Below are 16,788 nucleotides of genomic sequence, written 5' to 3'. Positions count from 1 at the left end.
AAAAAAGCTATCTAAACAGCTAACAGCAGAGATCTATGGAGCTGATAAATTCTAGGAAAGAAATGTGTCAAGTCCTTTTATGAGAAGCTTTTGGTGAGGGCAGAGGAGGCTTTTTTTGGTAAAGTTGATTTAGCTTCCTAAAGTGCCTTGGAAGGTGTGCATTTTTTACATGGTTGGTTGTTAGAGGGGCGATTTTGACAGCAGAGAACCCTAGGAAAAGAATTTGTTTGCATCAGCTGGTGTTACTTATGCAAGGAGGCGGCGAATATGTAGATCATTTTCTTCTACATTGCAGCTTGGCAACAAGACTGTAGTGGGATATGTTCAGCTGCAGAGACGGCAATGGGGCAGGGCGGGGCGGGGCGAGTTGAGTTTAATCCGCAAAAATTTTAACCCGCCCCGCATAATTTTTTGAATATTTGCCTTTTTTTATTAAGTTTGATACTAAAAATAAAATTCATAAAAATAAATTCATTTTTCTCATTAAGTTGTATTAATTTAATAGATAATAACTTAAAATTTTATTTTTTAAAGGTCAATTGGGAAGCATGAAAAAAACCGCATTAGTTTTTATTGAACCATTTTCATTTACTATCTTGAATAAATAATGTTCTATCACTCTTATAACATGTAAAAAGTTAAAATTAAGTTTGAACCCACATAAAACTACATAGACCCGCAACCCGCCCCGCACCGCATTAGTTTTTAAAAATCCCACTTCAACCCACCCCGCATCCGCCCCATTGCCATCCATATTTAGCTGGTTTGCTATGTCTTGGCAATGGCAAGATCCGTAAAAGACCTGTTGTTTTGCTGGAAAGTTGGAAGAAGAGCAGGAGAAAGTGTAGGATGTGGAATGATGTTCCTATGGCATTGATGTGGATCATCTGGAGAGAGTTTAACAGGAGGGCTTTTAAGGGATAGAATAGCGTTTGGGGAGGTTGAGGAGTAGTATTTGATCCCTTTTTTATTGTGCATCCATGTAGTTCCGGGTTGTATAGAGGATCGAGTGTCTTTTGTAGAGAACCATATGGTTATGTATGTTCTTTTACTTTTTGGTATACTTCTTGTATACGGACGATTTTGGTCTTGTGCTTAATGAAATATTTGCCTGATTAAAAAAATGATAATAAATGGGTAAATTCCCCTTATACAAGAAGTATATCAAAAAGTAGAGAACCTACAACATAATATGATTCTCGTAGAGAATCAATTATTTTATTTTTACTTAATAAAAAAACATGATTCTCTATGAGCGACACGTAATTTTTTATACAAATAGGAATCTCATGGATGCACCAAAAAGAAACTAGAATTGAGAGGCTAATCCCCAAATGTATAAGGTTGATCTCTATTCCTACAAAAGCTCTCATATTTCTCTCATTCCATAAAATCCACACAACCCAAATGAGTGCTTACATTACGACATCCCACACTTTTCAACTTCTATTCCTTCTTCTAAGTGTCCAAGGTGTCCAATTGGAGAGAGCATCCTTCATGAACTTTTCTACTATCTAAAAATGAATGATGTATGGGTATGTATTAGACAAGAGTAAGTATCTTGCATAGATTTTTGCTATTTGTTAAAATATCAAGTGAATATGTATCTAGATTGATACATTTCCACATTTATTTTATTTGAATATTGTATCTTTAGAATGGTAACAATATTATTAATGTAGCACAAAAGACTGTGCTATGTCAACTTTTCAGCTTACAAAAAACCACGAGTCAAATACTCCCCCAGATCCTACTATAGGGATTCTATAATGTATTTAACATTGAGTCGACATACTGTACAAAATCTTCTTTACACAAGAAGTGGGGGGGAAAAGACAACTCATCTAAATTTTCTGTGTGGAATTGCTGATTCCTCCAAATTATCTGCTATTTTTTCCTTCCATATGCAACCCAATATGGTCTTCCACCACTTTTTTTGTGTCTGACCAGTCCACCAGATAGGTTACAACAGACCAGTAATTCCTATGTAGTCTTGGATTGTAGTGTTGGGCATAATACATTACATCTCTTTCTTACTTAGAAATAATAATGCCATAATAATCTAGTGACCTGACAATGTATGAACAGATGGCTATTGCTCTCAAACTCCTTCTCACATAGATAACATCTGGAACAGAGTTGCATTCCTCTTCTCTTTAAGTTGTCTTATGTAAGGTAGGCCTTACCAACCACTAACAACCACAATACACTACCTTATGGGGTAATTTCTCCAGACTGCTTTCCAGCTCCATATCCGAGACTGTTATCCAGCTTGGATTAAATGAGAAAGCGCAGGGAACCAGAATCAAAAAATTTAGAGGGATTTTATATGGGATGATTCAGTGTGAAGAGGAAGTTTCACTTAGTAAACTGGGATACTGACGCGACATCAAAGTGTTAGGGTGGACTTGGGATTAAAGATTTAAAGGAATTTAACAACGTGCAACTTGGAAGTGGTTGTGGAAATTTCGGGCAGAGTAGAATGTTTTTTGGAGGGAGGTGATTGCTAAGAAACATGGTATCTTAGAAGGGGAATGGAGGACTAAAAATATCACTATTCCTTATGGATGTGGGCTTTGGCAGAATATTTTGAAAGGATGGGAAGAGTTTAATGGAATGTGTCATTTAGGGTAGGTAATAGGAGTAAGGTAAGTTTTTGGGACATATGTGATGCAGGGAAACAGCATTTTGAGCATCACTTTTCCTTTTTTTTTAGAAAAAAAAAATCACTTCTCCTAATAAGTACAGTATCTCATGTCAAAAAAAGATGTCAGTCCAACGGGTACAAAGGCTACAATTTAGAGAAGTTCATTTGGACTTGAGGTTTAGGAGGTCACACAGTTAAGGTTGATTGAGTTGGTTCATAAATAAGAAATTACACAAGCAACTCATGATGCATGCAGTGGGGAAGAGGAAAGTAATGGCGTATTTTTTCTGTCAAGTCTTTTTATGAGAAACTTTTGTGCATTTGGAGCAAGTTTCCCCACATATATAGGTATGGATCCCTAGAGTGCCGGGAAAGCTTTGTTCTTTCACTTGGCTAGGTGATTTTGATGGCTGAATTTGAGGAAGCGGAGAATTACATGTGTCACTTGGTGCTTCATGTGCAAATAATCGCGAGAAAATGTGAATCATCTCCTTCTACATTGTCAATTGGAGACTAGCTTGTGGTGGGAAATACTGAGACATTTTTATCTTCAGTGGGTGAAGGCATGCATAGTAAAAGAAGTTGTATCAAGTTGGACAGGGTGCTGTAAAGCTCAAGGATAAATCAGTGACCAGGGAAAAAGTGAAGTCGAGACAGTGGATAAATGTACACATGACATGGAAATTAGAAATACCTTCCTTTTAGACTGAATTTTTCTCATCAAACCACTACACTACTACTTTTCGCCAGAGAAGAAAAAGTCACTAGCCTTTCAGCTACAATCTCGTATAATGTGTATGAACAAATTGAATTGGAAATTCAAATACCAAACAGGAAAGAGAAAATATGAATATACCTTGCCATACGCTGATTCTCAAAGCCTCCGCCGACAATCCATGGACATATTCACCAAGATATCTTCGAAGCAAATGCAGAACCTACACCATGTACATTCAAAAGCTAATACAAAAGATAAGGAGGAAAAAGAAGCACGGCTAATTAAACATGACATTATACATACTTTTTCCTTTCATTCTATCACATACAATTTACTAAAAATCATTAAAAAATTTATGAAGTAGGTGATTCATCGAGTAGATGCAGTTTCACTAAATGTGCCCTATACTAAAGATAAGGAACTAACAAAGTCCAAAAAGGTGTCAGGGGAAAGATCACGGCAGCTATATAAACGTAAAAGACATTTAGCATTGAGAATGTGGTTAGGAGTGGATATGTCATAAATTGTTTGGTTTCTTAACCCACTGCGTACTTTATGGTTCTTACTGCTTAATGACCAATTGCTCTTCTTGTCAATAAATGAAGGTTTATCACTCACAAGTTGGAATCTCAGGGAAAAACAACACCCTTTTCTCAAACGTCTAGTAAACATAAACTAACTACAACTATTTTTTGCCCTGTTAAGGTGTTGTTTTTATATACATAATAATCCTAAAAACATTGAGAAGTGTGGTCACTAGAAAAGATTTCACCTATTATCATTAAGTGAATATAACAAATTTCTCTCTTGAAATAATTAGGAGTTTATCCCTCTCACAAATCTTTTCTCACGCATATAGTAGCAATGAACCAACTACTACTGTTTTTTCCCATAATAAGGTGATATTTTTTATCAAGTAAACGTATTTCATCATAAACAAGACCATACAACGACCGTATATAAGTGGTATATATAAAGGTAAAGAACCTACACAATCAATTGATTCTCTAAATACTCCACCCACTCGTCTATACAATAGGGGAATTTTTTAGTGCACCAAGAGAAAATAAGGGAACGAAGGTTACTCCTTAACAGGGGTTGCACTAAAAACCAGATGTACAGCTTGTCAAAAAAGTAAGAAAACTAAATCTGAATCCTAATCGGAACCTAGGATATCTATGATGGATTCAGTGTCCTCTAAATACATGTTTACACCAGAAGCAGAAAAACCAAGATACAATTTAGTTTGATCTTTTGAAGATCACAGCTCCTGCTCGCAAAACATCTAGAATTTCTTTCTTTCCAAACAGTCCACCAAATACAAACCGGGACAATCCTCCCACCCCTGTTTCTCCCCAAGTGTACAAAAGATGTGTGTGATTTTGTTACGCATAGCCCAAGCAAAACCCCCGAGACTAATGAAAATCCTCCACAGCTGGGATGTTATTCTGCACTGGAGAAACAAATGGTTGACTGTCTCAACCTCTTCCCCACATAAATAGCATCTAGAACACATGGAGAACTTCCTTTTCTTGAGATTTTCATGTGTTAAAACTACTTATCTTGCCAGAAGCTAAGTGAAACACACCTTGAAAGGGATTTTAGGTTTTCAAATCTGCTTCCAAGGCCAACGAGAAGGTTGTTGTCCACCTTGATTTAGCAACTTATATGCAGAATTTACCTTGAATTTGCCTTCGTTATTACTGCTCCACCATAATCTATCATGTCCATCCGTTGTAGCTATCATGTGGAAAAAAGTTTATATTAGCATTTTATCATTTAACCATAATGCCTTCATAGTTTTGCCTGGAACTAGTCTCTTACGCAACCACCAACGAGGCTAACTCTCTATTCATGTCCTCTTTCCTAGCTCTCGTTCTTTCTTCTAACACTCAATGCTCGCATCCCTTCAACTCCCTCCACCTCACTTAACTCATTCGTTGTTATCTTTGCACGTGCTTTTCCACTTCTCCACTTTTCTAAATATCATATTAGTTGTAGATGTTATTCATCAGCACATAAATACTAAATGCCCTACAAACACATGGCTTTTACTTTGAATATTATCTCAACTCTTTTTTCTCTATATTAATAAAAGTACAAATAGTACCACCACCACCCCTCCCAACGCTTCCAAGATTAATTTTAAGGCCATCCTCAAAAATTATATGCAAAATAGTACCCCTTCGAAAGCCCTAAAACTATTATTCCTCATTTACCGAATGATCCACATTGAAGCAAGAGGAGTGACATTCCAAGCCTTGTGCTTTCTTCTCCTATTTCCATTCTTCATGTCAACTCTCTCACGGATCGAGGCATTTGCCAAGAAACACCAAACCATCTAAAGATATCCTCATATAACCTTGAGACTAGTTTGCAATTTGATAGAATATAGTCCACATCCTCTCATGTCTCCTAACAAAGGAAACATCAACTCAACCAAATCGTTTCCTAAAATTCTCCATCGTCAAAATCACCCCTCTAGTAGCTAGCCACGGGGAGAGGCACACCTTTCTTGGCACCTTAGGAATCTAGACCGAGGCAAGTGGAAAACTAACATTTGTCCTAACTAGGAGCTTCTCATAGAAGAACTTAAGGGAGAACGAATTTTAATTCTCGAGCTTCCAATTCAAGGCATCAAACTTGTCAATTGGCTCGCCTTGGTTTTGGAGTAAATCTAGCACTCTTTGAAGTTCGGTCACCTCCCAATCCTGAAAATTCTTCCTAACCCTCAAATCCCAAAAGGTCACATCCCCTTCTGTCCCCCTAACTTGCTAAACGGACAACTCCCTTTGGAAAGAGACTCTATACAACACTAGAAATTCATCCATAAGCACCATTTCCCCATACCACTTTGCCCCAAAAGTTTAACTCTTCTCTAATCCCCAACCTAAAAAGTAGTACTATAAAAAATCCTCCCACCCCTTCATTATATTCCTCCACACACCACACCTGAAAGGCATTGTTATCACATTTGTTCTTCATCCCCCTTTCTATTACATTATATTTACCAGCAATCACCCCTATCCATAAAAATTATCCGTACACCACGCATCTCCACAACCATTTACTCAAAAGTGCTTTGTTAAAATATTTCAAGTCCTTGACCCCAAGCTCTCCCCACTATTTAGGAGATGTCACGGTCTCCCAACGAACTAAGTGAAATTTTCTTGTCCCATCCGCTGCATCCCAAAAGAAATTCCATTGCTACCTTTCTAGTTTATTTGTCACTGTGACAGTGATAGGTGCCTTGAAATGGCACTTTTGAACAGCAATTAATGTTTGGCTAAGCGTTTTCAAAGTGCTTCGAAGTGCATTTTTCTCAAAAGTGTTTTTCAAAAAAACTACATTTTTGCCTTTGAACTTCTAGTACTCTCTACAAGTACTTATTTTATCCCAAAAGCTTGGCCAAATACCTTACATTTCTAAAATGAGCACTTTTGAGAAGGAAAAAAATAAGCATTTTTGACCTCCCAAAAGCCTGGCCAAACAGGCTACTAGAAGCATGTAACACAATAGCTATGAGGAACTAGTTGTCCACTGATTGGCACTTAAAAAAACCCACTTCGAATGTATATTCAGAAAATAGGGTGGAACTAATTCTCCTCGTGATTTCTAAATTTTAATCAAGGAAAACCTAGAACTTCAAAAAGAATTCAATTAACGAGGAGTAAATACAAACTTTAAACAACACACAAATAAAAAATACTGAGGTGTAAACTCATAGCCTGTTTGGCTAAGCTTCTAAAATTAGCTTACTTTAAAAAGTCCTATTTTTAGAAATGTTTTTTAAAAGAGTATATATTTGTGAGAAGCAGTTTGTGTTTGAACAATAGCTTTTTAAAGCACTTTTGAACAACAATTAGTGTTTGGCCAAGCTTTCTCAAAGGTTTCTACGTGCATTTTTCTCAAAAATGCTTTTCAAAAAAGTGTTTTCGAAAAGAAAAAGAAACTACTCTTTTAGCTTATGAGCTTATGCTACTCCCCATAAGTGCTTATTTTCTCCTAGAAGTTTAGTCAAACACCTTACTTTTCTAACATAAACACTTTATGATTAGAAAAAAAAAACATTTTTGACCTTTTGGCCAAACATACTAATAGGAGCATATAACACAATAGGTATAAGAAATAGTAGTCCACTGACTGGCATTAAAAAAAAATCCACTACTTCGAATGCATACTCATAAAATAGACTGAAACTAATTCACCTCATGATTTCCAAATTTTAATCAATGAAAAACTAGAACTTCAATTAGCGAGGATTAAATACGGTACAAACTTTGAATAATTCATAACAAAAAACAGATGAACAAAAAGTGAGTATGGGAGAAAATCCACTACTTCAAATGCATACTCAGAAAAATAGACTGAAACTAATTCACCTCATGATTTCCAAATTTTAATCAATGAAAAACTAGAACTTCAATTAACCAGGATTAAATACGGTACAAACTTTGAACAATTCATAACAAAAAACAGACGAACAAAAAGTGAGTATGGGAGAAAATTCACTACTTCAAATGCATACTCAGAAAAATAGACTGAAACTAATTCACCTCGTGATTTCCAAATTTTAATCAATGAAAAACTATAACTTTAATTAACGAGGATTAAATACAGTACAAACTTTGAACAATTCATAACAAACAAACAAACAAAAAAGTGAGAATGAGAGAAAATCCACTACTTCGAATGCATACTTAGAAAAATAGACTGAAACTAATTCACCTCATGATTTCCAAATTTTAATCAATTAAAAACTACAACTTCAATTAACGAGGATTGAATACAGTACAAAGTTTGAGCAATTCACAACACAAAACAAAAATGAAGTGAGGATGAGAGTTTGTTTACATGTGCTTCGAACATGATGATGAATCAATGGCGATCTTTCACAGCAGGAGGAATCGAACGCCGAGATAATAACTAGCGGCGATCACCGCTCAATAAAAGATATCCATTTATGAAGCTGTTGATGAAACCCTAGAACTTTGTCCAATGCAGAGAGAGAAAGATCGAAGCTTTGGAATGTAAAAACAAGGAGTTTTTGGAGTACTTGGAATTCTTGAAGGGAGAGAAGTGAAGAATTATAAAAATGGCGAAATAAGGGGTCGATGGAAGTGTATAATAAGCGGTCATTTCCTAATACTGTGCATTGCAGGCCGTGCGGTTTTTTCCTGTTAAACGGGTCGGGTCGGCTCTACAGATTGTGCAATGGGTCGGGTTAGTTATTATTTGGATATTGGGTGCTTTTGTAATTACTAAATCTTGAAGGTTTATTTTGTAACAATTGAAAATATTGAGGATTTGACCCACCTTTCTTGGATAGCATGTATTAGCAACAAACTCTTTGACTTTTTGAGAAATATTGTTAGGCATTAATAAAATGTCGATTTTAATAATTTTATAAAGGCATATGTAATACTTGTTAATTTATAAAGTTAGATTCATCATTTGTTGTTTTGTTTGTCAACTAATTTTAATCAGCTAGTTTAAAAGTTTTAAGCGTGTTTTGAGTACTTTTATTTCTAGTTTAGAACTATTTGTTTGTTTTCAGTAAATATGATTTATTCGTAATCACTATTTTTCACCTTCAATAGTCAATGTCAACTACAAGCACCGAGTATTTCTATAGTAGCTATCACTACTAAACCAATATTGTCAGTCAAATGATGCAGTTAAGCAAATTTGTATTATTTAATTACTCATCATAGCTATAGTTTGTTATAGTTATCATTCGCGACTAACATTAACCATTAATTACGTGAGCTGACTTTGAGTTTGTATAATTAGTCACGTTTGTAGATGTATAATTCGTCACATTTGTATAATTCACAACTAACAATTATTTGTTTGATTTGTATTTGTATATGACGATGATTTTCTTTGGTTTTTCAGTTTTATCATCATATACATTAAATATTTTTGTGTATAACTTTTAAAAGTTTGTGTAAATGTGTAGTTTTCAGATTTTGTATTATATAATTTATATAATATAATTTGTATAATAGATTTTGTATAATTGTTTAAAGTTGATATGTTTATGTTTGTATCAATTCGTTATTTCGAGTTTTATTATATTGTATAATTTCAGACTTTATATTACTTAATTATACGAAAACACGTGAATTATGCAAACGTACCTGCGAAGTATACAAACGAGACGTGAATTATACAAACCTCTCTACCCTCTCTCGCTCGCCACTCTCCTCTCTGTAACATGTAGTTACGAATCGTAATTAGTAAACTATAATTATGAAGCGTAATTAGGCTATTTTTGAGTGGCTATATGCGAAAGTCCATCTTTACTTTACCAACTACTAGTGCAAATCGACATCTACTATTGTAGAACTATCACCTACATCATTGATCATTATCTAATTTTATCGCAACACAATTATAATAATTATATAATATTTTGATTCAAAATAATAATTTAAGAATTAAAATATATATTTATTGTTATGTGTAATTAGAAAAATCCTCTAAGCTATTGAAATTTTGTATCTTTCAAACTTAAATTATGGTATCATTTGTATTTTTGTGCTATAATATTCTCTACTTAAAATTTCCTGAATGACATTATTGTGTCTGTATATACGTGTCAATTTAAGCCATTCGCAGATATGATAACAAGCTGAAAGAAAAAAAAAATCAACTATGAAAACATTTAAACTTGGTATCATTTATAATTATTTTCTTATAATAATTGTAAAATATTACTATTCAAAATAAAAAGGAATTATATATTTATATAGTACCTTACCTACTGCCAATACCACCTTCTAGGAAGGATGTGTATGACACAGTCTCGAGATGCACTAATTATAAATTTGCTATATAAACTACTCGAATTTATGTATTCTCTTTTATCTTCTGAACATATTTATTTTTTCTTTAATTACTTTTATACTTATTAAATTACAAAACTTTCAATTTCTAGTCATTCATGTTTGATGAATTAACTTTTTGGGAAAATTATGCAAAAGGGTCACTTGGCCTTTGGTTCTATCAAAAAACTGACCCAATGTTTAAAATTATCAAAATTGACCAAATAATGTTCTTCTCCCTTCCAATTTCACCATTGGTCCTCTAATTTATTTATTTTTTCATTTCAATTTCGCCATTAATGGTTGTTTATGTATCTTTTTCGTCGTCATTGTGCTTTATCTTCTTTGTTTTTAAAAAATAACCACGTGCTTAAAACGTGAATTTCTAGCGAATTATATATCAAACGACTTGAAACATCAAGAGAACTTCATATCTAAATTTTGGAACTATTTAGAGGTGATTTTGAGTTGATTGAGATTGAATTCGTTAGTGTTTACTTTGTATATAGTCAATGTATCTTCAGACTTTTGAGTGTGTCATGTAAAGTCAGTGTAAGGACGCAGCTTGTTGGTGATATTGTCCGCTCTGTGCCTGGGCCTGTACGGCTTTATAAAGTGTCCTAGTTGGTGAGGTCTGCTTACTTATATACCCAATTTTTCTCTTGTGTTTTACCGATATGGGATTTCTTATCTTATGTTGGGGTGTCACATACACCCAATCTATGGACTCAGTGTCCTTGCTGCAGTTTGCCCCACCGAATGGAATTTGCTTAGACTCAGCACTGAGGTTTACCCTGTCTTACCGAGATTTGCCTAAACTCAGTTGTACTGTGTTCCACATCGACAAGGCTGACACATGATTGACTCTAATACCATTTGTAGCAGTCCAGCTCGCTAGTGATATTGTTTGATCCGGGCCTAGGCCCGCATAACTTTAAAATGCACCAGTAGTTGATAAGGTTTGCTTACTTATATACTCAACATCTCTCATGTATTTTGCCGATGTGAACTTCTTATCTTAAGTTGGGGTGTCACAGTCAGTGTATAACTCATTGTATAGGTAAGTTGTATTGTATAGCGAGTGTATACTTTCTATTACTTTTGATAAACTATATTGTATGGTTAATGTAGATTCCTGGAAAAAAAAATAAGACTACATTTATTGTAAGCTAATTAATTTATTATATATATTTGAAATTAGCATTTTTATTAATATTGAATAACTTTTAGAGCCTCCTTTTTTAGTCAGTTTCAGTGTTTATATCTAATCTTTTGTAAAACTTTTATAATATGATAACTTATAGAAATCTCACTGGCTTAGAAACTAATTATCTATATGCACACTAGTTTGCAATATTATATTACAAATCTTACCAATTTAAGTGTGTTTGGATACATTCAAATACATGTATCTCAAAATACATAATGTCTAAAATTAGGTGTAATTTGTTATAGATTCACTTATATCCTAGTGGATTCACATGTATTTGGGATACATGAACAAATCTTTCTCGCCTCCCTTCCATCCCACTCATGTATCTCATATTTTGCTTGCGTACCTGGTGTATCAAATATATGTATATATTGTGTATCTAGTGTGATTCATATGTATCTAGAGTACATAAATAAATTTTGCTCGCCTCCCTCTCATCTCACTCCCGTCTAGATACATATGAATCACACTAGATATATATAAAGTGTGTATCTAGCGTGATTCGTGTATCTGACTTGAAAATCTGGTATAAAATTATTAAATAGTGAGATAAAAATGTAATTATTTCAATCTATCGAGAGAATTGGTAAATATGATAGAGAAGTTTTGTAATTAGGTAATTTCTCCTTCATAATACCTATTTGTTGGACCTGATACCAAGTCAATTGGTTAGGGGCATCTTCTGGACTACCAATCTTTCATATATCATAAATACAATTTTAAATATATAAAATAAAGTAATTAATTTATAATAAATATAGCCATATTTTTATTTATATATAAAATAGTCAAAAGTCATAGAAATCATATACTAACTATAGATTATGATATATTCAAAAAACTGAATATGACTTACATATACGTGAGTTATACATTGACTATATATTATGATACACTAAAAACAATGAATATAACTTAATTATACATAAAGTATACACTGATTAAACATAAAGTATCACTAACTATTCAATTTCCACCGACTCAAAACCTCCTCTAAGAGGTTTCAAAATTTAGATATGAAATTCTCTTGATGTCTTAAGTTTTAATATATAATTTGCTCAAAATGATTTATATTTGCGATGCAACAATAATAAGTAATGAAGAAAAGGGAGCAAGAAGAGGAAGAAAGGAAAAGAAGGGACCAAGAAGACTAAGAAAAAGAAGAAGGGAGCAAGAAGAAGGAAGAAAGGTCCATAATTGAAAAATAATAATAATCTCAAATATATCTCATAGAAAATGTCCATATAAAAAATCTATAATTTCAAGCCACTTGTTTTTTAAATAAAAAAATTAAATATTTCTAAAAACGAAGTATTTGATATATTAGGTGTCCATTTAGCTACGAGTAATCTATAATTTTTTTCCATACTTCAAATCACTCACCATTTCTTTCTTTTTTTTAAAAAAATTCAATTTGTATTTGTAATCAAACATAATTTTTTAAATATGTATGTTTTTTTAATAAAATAAAAACTAGTATATATTTTTCTCTCTATTTATTTTGTGGCAAATATTCTTTTAAATTCCCCGCCAGGCTCCTCCCCCATTCCAACCGGTCAGTCTATCAAGAGTTGCAGCCATAGCTAAAATAGCTCCGAACTTGTCTTTCTGCAATTTTTCGAGAAAGATCATCTCTTTCTCAAATCTCAGCTCCTCAATTCCTTGTTCGAAGACATCAAAGTAGGATTTCTTTTACTTCTTTGCACATTTCCTTTTACGTATCTAGGGTTTTTCTTTTTGAACTACGGCAATGATGTTTTTTCTATAGTGTTCAATTGTTTTTTAGTTTTTTTGTTTTCCTCTTGTTTCCGCAGGTTGAGAGTTCATCTTCAATCAAATGGACGATACTTCAAGGTAAAAAAAACCACACAAAAATTATGTAATGCATGTTAAGTAGTTGATACTCTTTGCGTCCCAATTTATGTTTGAATTGTGGTATTCAAACAATTTTAAGTAGTTAATACTTCCTCTGTTCCAATTTATGTGAAACATTTCGGATTTTGAGATTCTAACAAGTTTAAGTAGTTAATACTTCCTCCATTCCAATTTATGTGTCACACTTTGAATCTCGAAATCTGAACTGTACCATACAAATTGGAACAAAGGGAGTAACATTTTTAGTATGATCACAATTGCAATGTATGAAATTAAGCATTTTATAAAAGTTATTTCAAGTTAATTTAAGCAGTTTGTTCTAGAAACGCCTGGTTTCTGAATTCATGAGATATTTTAGATTTTGTTTCTCTTTGAGTTTGTAGAAATTTACTTGAGTATTTTTAGTATATCCAATGCGAGTTTACTGGAAAAAATTGGAAGGGAAAATAATATAATACGTGTTAAGTAGTCTATAAAATTTTTTAGCATGTTCACAAATTGGAACATATGAAATTAAGAAATTTCTGAAAGTAATTTCAAGTTGAATCGATCAGTTTGTTATACAAAATGCCCTGGTTTCTGAATTTATGAGATATTTTAGATTTGTTTCCCTTTGAATTTATAGAAATTTACTTGAGTTTTTTTAGTATATGCAATGTGATTTTTATAGGAAAAATTGGAAGGGAAAATAATATAATGCATGTTAAGTAATCTGTAGAAATTTTAGTACGTTCATAGTGGAATATATGAAATTCAGCATGTTCTAAAAGTTATTTTAAGTTGAATTAATCAGTTTGTTCTACAAAATGCCTGGTTTATGTGTTTATGAAATCCTTAGATTTGTTTCCCTTTGAATTTGCAGAAATTTACTTGAGTTTTTTTACTAGATTTAATGTGAATTTGAAACAAAATGGAAAATTTCTCCAGGAATGAGGGGAGCAACACCATTAGGATCCTGGTTGCTACGGACTGTCACTTGGGCTATATGGAGAAGGATGAAGTACGTAGGCATGATTCATTTCAGGCATTTGAAGAGATATGTTCAATCGCGGAGAAAAAACAGGCAAAAATGATTTCTCTTCTCCACTTGGTCTGGCAAATTGCTTTTATCTATTGGTGGAGTTAACATCCCACTCCCCTGTCATTTGTTTCGATAATTTGTGACAATTATCTATGGTCTGTTTACCAAAAATGGGCGAAACTAAGTATAAAATTTTGTTGGAATCTAGTGAATACTTGAGAGGATTTGATTTGTGACAATTATCTATGGTCTGTTTACCAAAAATGGGCGAAACTAAGTATAAAATTTTGTTGGAATCTAGTGAATACTTGAGAGGATTTGTTTCTTCCCATGAGTTGCTGTTCCAGAGAAACATGAAAGCATGCAAGTCAGACCAGTAGGATAACTTGGAACGGCAGGTGCTTTCATGATTTTGTCTCTTCATCTTTCCCAATTCCCATACTCGAGATTTTTTTTTTTTTGAGAATGGTAACTTGAGTATTAAAGAAAAAAGGCACTAGGGTAGTGCCAAAATCATAAATACAGAGTCAGAGAGAAAGGACAGCAGATCCAACTATGAAATCCTAACAGTTACAGAGTGCCTATCAGATCTACTAAGGATACTGCCTCCTCTACAAAACGTTCTTTACACCAAAAATGAAAAAGAAGAGAGCACTTCATCTTAAAATTCTGTTAAGAGCTACTTCTTCCTTCAAAAATTCTTAAATTTCTCTCTCCAAACTGTCCACCATATACTAGCAGGAACGGATCTCCACCATTTCTTCTGTCTGACTACACCCCCCATTTCCAGTGATCTGCCATACTCGAGAAATGAAACTTATCGATCAAACCGATAAAGGGAAATGTAGAATCACTAATACTTTTCAATTCCATTTTTTCATTGTATTGTTCTCCTTGTGATATTCAAAGTATTTTGGTGGCATGAGTGAAGCCCACTTTGTGCTTTTTCAAGGGCAGGTGAGATCGTGTTGGTTGTTTCTGATTGCAATGATGAGTGGTGGAGATAAGATGGGGGCATGCTGTAATAAGTGATTGTTTATAGAGGTCGAGGCGTTGGATGGTGGCTAAAATTGTCTGTGGTTAAGTGACAGTTGTGGGAAACAAGCGACTGTGATCTATCGCTGAGAATAGTTTCCAGGAGCAGTATGAGGCAAGCGATGGTGGTTGGAGGAAGTAGGAGAAAATGACTTGTCCTTGAAAGACCTAAAAACAATTGCATGTTCTGGTGTATTGTCTTTCCTAGTTGGAGAATGTTTGCCTTAAGTTTAGACAACTAAAGACATGAATTTTTGGAAAACGGTTTTCTAAAAAATAACCTGCGTCTTGCCTGTAGATTATGTTATATTGTACATAGATTAGTGGTAGTGTCTACATTGAAAAATAGTTTATCTCTATATTCAAATTTCATCTGTCAGTTATTATGTACACATGTATTCGTATCACTTATATTGATTTTACTTTGGCTCCAGGTGGACTTTGTGCTTCTCGGTGGTGATCTGTTTCATGAGAATAAGCCATCCAGGGCAACACTGGTAAAAGCCATTGAAATTCTTCGCCGCTATTGTCTCAATGATCAACCGGTGCAATTCCAAGTTGTTAGTGACCAGACAGTGAACTTTGCTAACCTGTAATAACCATTTATCTGAACTCTGCTAACTTGTTGTCGCTATTCTTTCTGTATTGTCAATTTGTCATGCTTTACCTCTTTTTCTTCATTTCTTTTTGTTATTTTCATTGATAAGTATGAAAACTACTTATATGCTTTGTTATGGAAAAGTAATTGAAGCTTTTGAAACAATAATCTTATGCTCGACTTGCTCCTCTTTTTCTATGTTCTATCAGGGGATTTTCCTGTAAAGTAGTTTATCTCAAATTCTTCTTCGTTTTCTTCTTTCATCCTTTGCTCCCCCTTTTCTATGTTCTATCTGAAGATTCTCCTGCAAAGTTATCTGAAGTTGTGATTACATTTCATGCTCCTTTAAGTTACTTTATGTTTACTTCTTTGTTAGCATAATATTTCTCTTCTTCTCTTTTTAATCTTTTGTGGGTCTTATTCAGATTTGGTCATGTAAATTACGAAGATCCTCACTTTAATGTGGGGTTGCCTGTTTTCAGCATTCATGGCAATCACGATGATCCAGCTGGTGTGGTATGAACCCATGAAAGTTTATTTACTTTTTCTTTTCATGGAACAGCAGGATGGACTATTTGTGATTGTTAGAATAAGAATAGATTTATACAATCCTATTAGAATAGGAATAGGTCTATACAATCCTATTAGAATAGGAATAGTAATAGAAACGTAAATAGGAATACTAAAAAGTATCCTACTTGGTAAAGGATTGTATTCTACGGTCTATAAATAGGGTCTCAATGTAATAATGTAAACAACAACAACAATTCAATAATATTCTTTTTCAATATTTCTCACATGGTATTAGAGCCTTTGCGATCTTGGTAAACAATCAAAGAGCTTCCACTGCC

The 16,788-nt window shown here is 33.7% G+C and overlaps 2 protein-coding genes across 2 annotated transcripts in view; one reads left to right on the top strand and one right to left on the bottom strand.

The window, feature by feature from the left end:
* Positions 1–8,474, bottom strand: part of LOC125870590 (uncharacterized) — a 76,735-nt gene extending 68,261 nt beyond the window's left edge. The window contains exons 1-2 of the mRNA XM_049551048.1: positions 8,220–8,474; positions 3,504–3,585 (exon numbers count right to left, since the gene is read on the bottom strand). Coding sequence (XP_049407005.1) covers positions 3,504–3,585; positions 8,220–8,234 — 97 coding nt within the window. The 5' untranslated portion in view covers positions 8,235–8,474. The remainder of the gene's footprint in view (positions 1–3,503; positions 3,586–8,219) is intronic.
* Positions 8,475–12,920: 4,446 nt separating this feature from the next.
* LOC125870051 (double-strand break repair protein MRE11-like) overlaps positions 12,921–16,788 on the top strand; it is a 9,377-nt gene continuing 5,509 nt past the window's right edge. The window contains exons 1-5 of the mRNA XM_049550417.1: positions 12,921–13,088; positions 13,223–13,262; positions 14,211–14,346; positions 15,774–15,931; positions 16,363–16,453. Of these exons, the coding sequence (XP_049406374.1) occupies positions 13,246–13,262; positions 14,211–14,346; positions 15,774–15,931; positions 16,363–16,453 (402 nt within the window). The 5' untranslated portion in view covers positions 12,921–13,088; positions 13,223–13,245. The remainder of the gene's footprint in view (positions 13,089–13,222; positions 13,263–14,210; positions 14,347–15,773; positions 15,932–16,362; positions 16,454–16,788) is intronic.

Source organism: Solanum stenotomum, chromosome 7 (genome assembly GCF_019186545.1).
Source record: "Solanum stenotomum isolate F172 chromosome 7, ASM1918654v1, whole genome shotgun sequence".
NCBI classification, from domain to species: Eukaryota; Viridiplantae; Streptophyta; class Magnoliopsida; order Solanales; family Solanaceae; genus Solanum; species Solanum stenotomum.
Note: the sequence above shows the minus strand (reverse complement) of the source record. Positions and strands in the feature narration are given on the sequence as shown.